At 42.8% G+C, this 1557-nt stretch overlaps 1 protein-coding gene across 1 annotated transcript; it reads right to left on the reverse strand.

Annotated features, from left to right (window-relative positions):
* Positions 1-381: 381 nt before the first annotated feature.
* Positions 382-1122, reverse strand: LOC137972585 (uncharacterized). The gene has a single exon (XM_068819327.1). It carries the CDS (start codon positions 1120-1122, stop codon positions 382-384), a length of 741 nt encoding a protein of 246 aa, XP_068675428.1.
* Positions 1123-1557: the final 435 nt, after the last annotated feature.

Consider the following 1557-nt stretch of genomic DNA (forward strand, 5'->3'; position numbering starts at 1 on the left):
CTTTGGGGTTTTAAGGTAAATCTATAAACGACGGAATGAAAAAAAAATCAGATAACACTAATTACTCAATAAAAGTGCTAGTGGCAAGGCTGACCGTAGAATGTCACAAGTTTCTCAACCGCCTCTCTTTACAAGCGTACCACTAATTAGCCTACGTGTACCATGCTCGCAGCTAGTTCTCTGTTCCGTGTCGGTAAATTATTGATTTATGTCAATACCGATTATCACAAATTACATATTTTGCCTTCACTACAAAACCGAACACACGCAAAGGTTGAGCCATGGGCGTGTTGGTCACTCTGGCCCAAGACAGAAAGGAAATGGTAGGCCTTGAGCTCACAGAGACAGATCCTCTGAATCTTCGAGCCTGCAAGAGAATCCTTAAGAAATGTTCTTCGCCGTAACTGAAGCCCAGCGACCATGGCGCTGAAGATTCCTATCCGAAAAACCAGAGCTCGTGGCTAAAGTAGCTCCACCTGATCTAGCTGAATGAGTACTAAACCGACTTAGAGATATCAGGTACAATATTCGCGAAAGACTTGTTAAAAGACTGCCTATAGTGGAAAAACTAATCGGCTTGTTACTAGAGATAAGGCGCTTATGATTGCCTGAAGCTGATTTGGCCCTAAAAAGATACTCATCTGAATTCACAGGAATCTGGACCTTCATCATACACTGTTTAAGTAATTTAAAAAAAGAACATGGACAGGTGTTAGATGAAGATTCAGCAATAACGACCGATCTGCCCTCCCTCAGCCGGTCAGTCTTGCTTTTCTCTATGCTGATTGTAACATGACCCTCGTTAAACTGAACATCCCTGCTACAAATAACGCATAACTTCCAAGAAAATGCGAGAATGAACATAACTAAATTTCTTAATTGCAAAAAGTCATCTAGATTAGACACTGCAGGAAGAAGCATGAGGTGGTGGTTTTCCAGGGGTTCCTTTCTATTGACTATTGGCTGACTGGCAAGGCGAACAGCTCCTTCTTTTACGGCAATAACTGTAGGGTGTGCTGTTGGTGAGTCGAAGCCTGCAAGATGTATCCACTTGGACGCGTAGAAGGCGCAGTTGATGGTAGCGACGGACTTGAACAACTCGAGGAGGTATTGCAAGTACATGTAGAAGGCACAATCAATTGGTCTGACAGGAAACTCCGAAGTAACCAGGACATCGTTAGCAAAGGCTTTCCACGTGTTAAAAGCTCTCAAGTAATTTTCACATGTCCCAGACCGTCGCTTTGGAAGCAAGTACGGTGGACTTGCGATTCTCTATTAGCTGAACCACCCTAGCAGAATTTCGGCCCCCTGAAGACCAGAAAACGGAAGTGAAGATATCTAAGGATAAGAAAGAGGAAAAATATCAATATCAATGAGACAGACAGCAGTGCACACAATGCTAAATCTATGTTTAACCCATTGTCCAAAAACCATGCTAATCTAATGGGCATATTCCTCCAGGGCGTTTTCACTTCGGCAACGTAATATACCCCTCTAGGGTATAAAAAAACATGTGATAAATCTTCACTCTAAGGCCTCTCCTGGATGCCTCTATAA

Source organism: Montipora foliosa, chromosome 10, assembly GCF_036669935.1.
Source record: "Montipora foliosa isolate CH-2021 chromosome 10, ASM3666993v2, whole genome shotgun sequence".
In the NCBI taxonomy this organism is placed as follows: Eukaryota; Metazoa; Cnidaria; class Anthozoa; order Scleractinia; family Acroporidae; genus Montipora; species Montipora foliosa.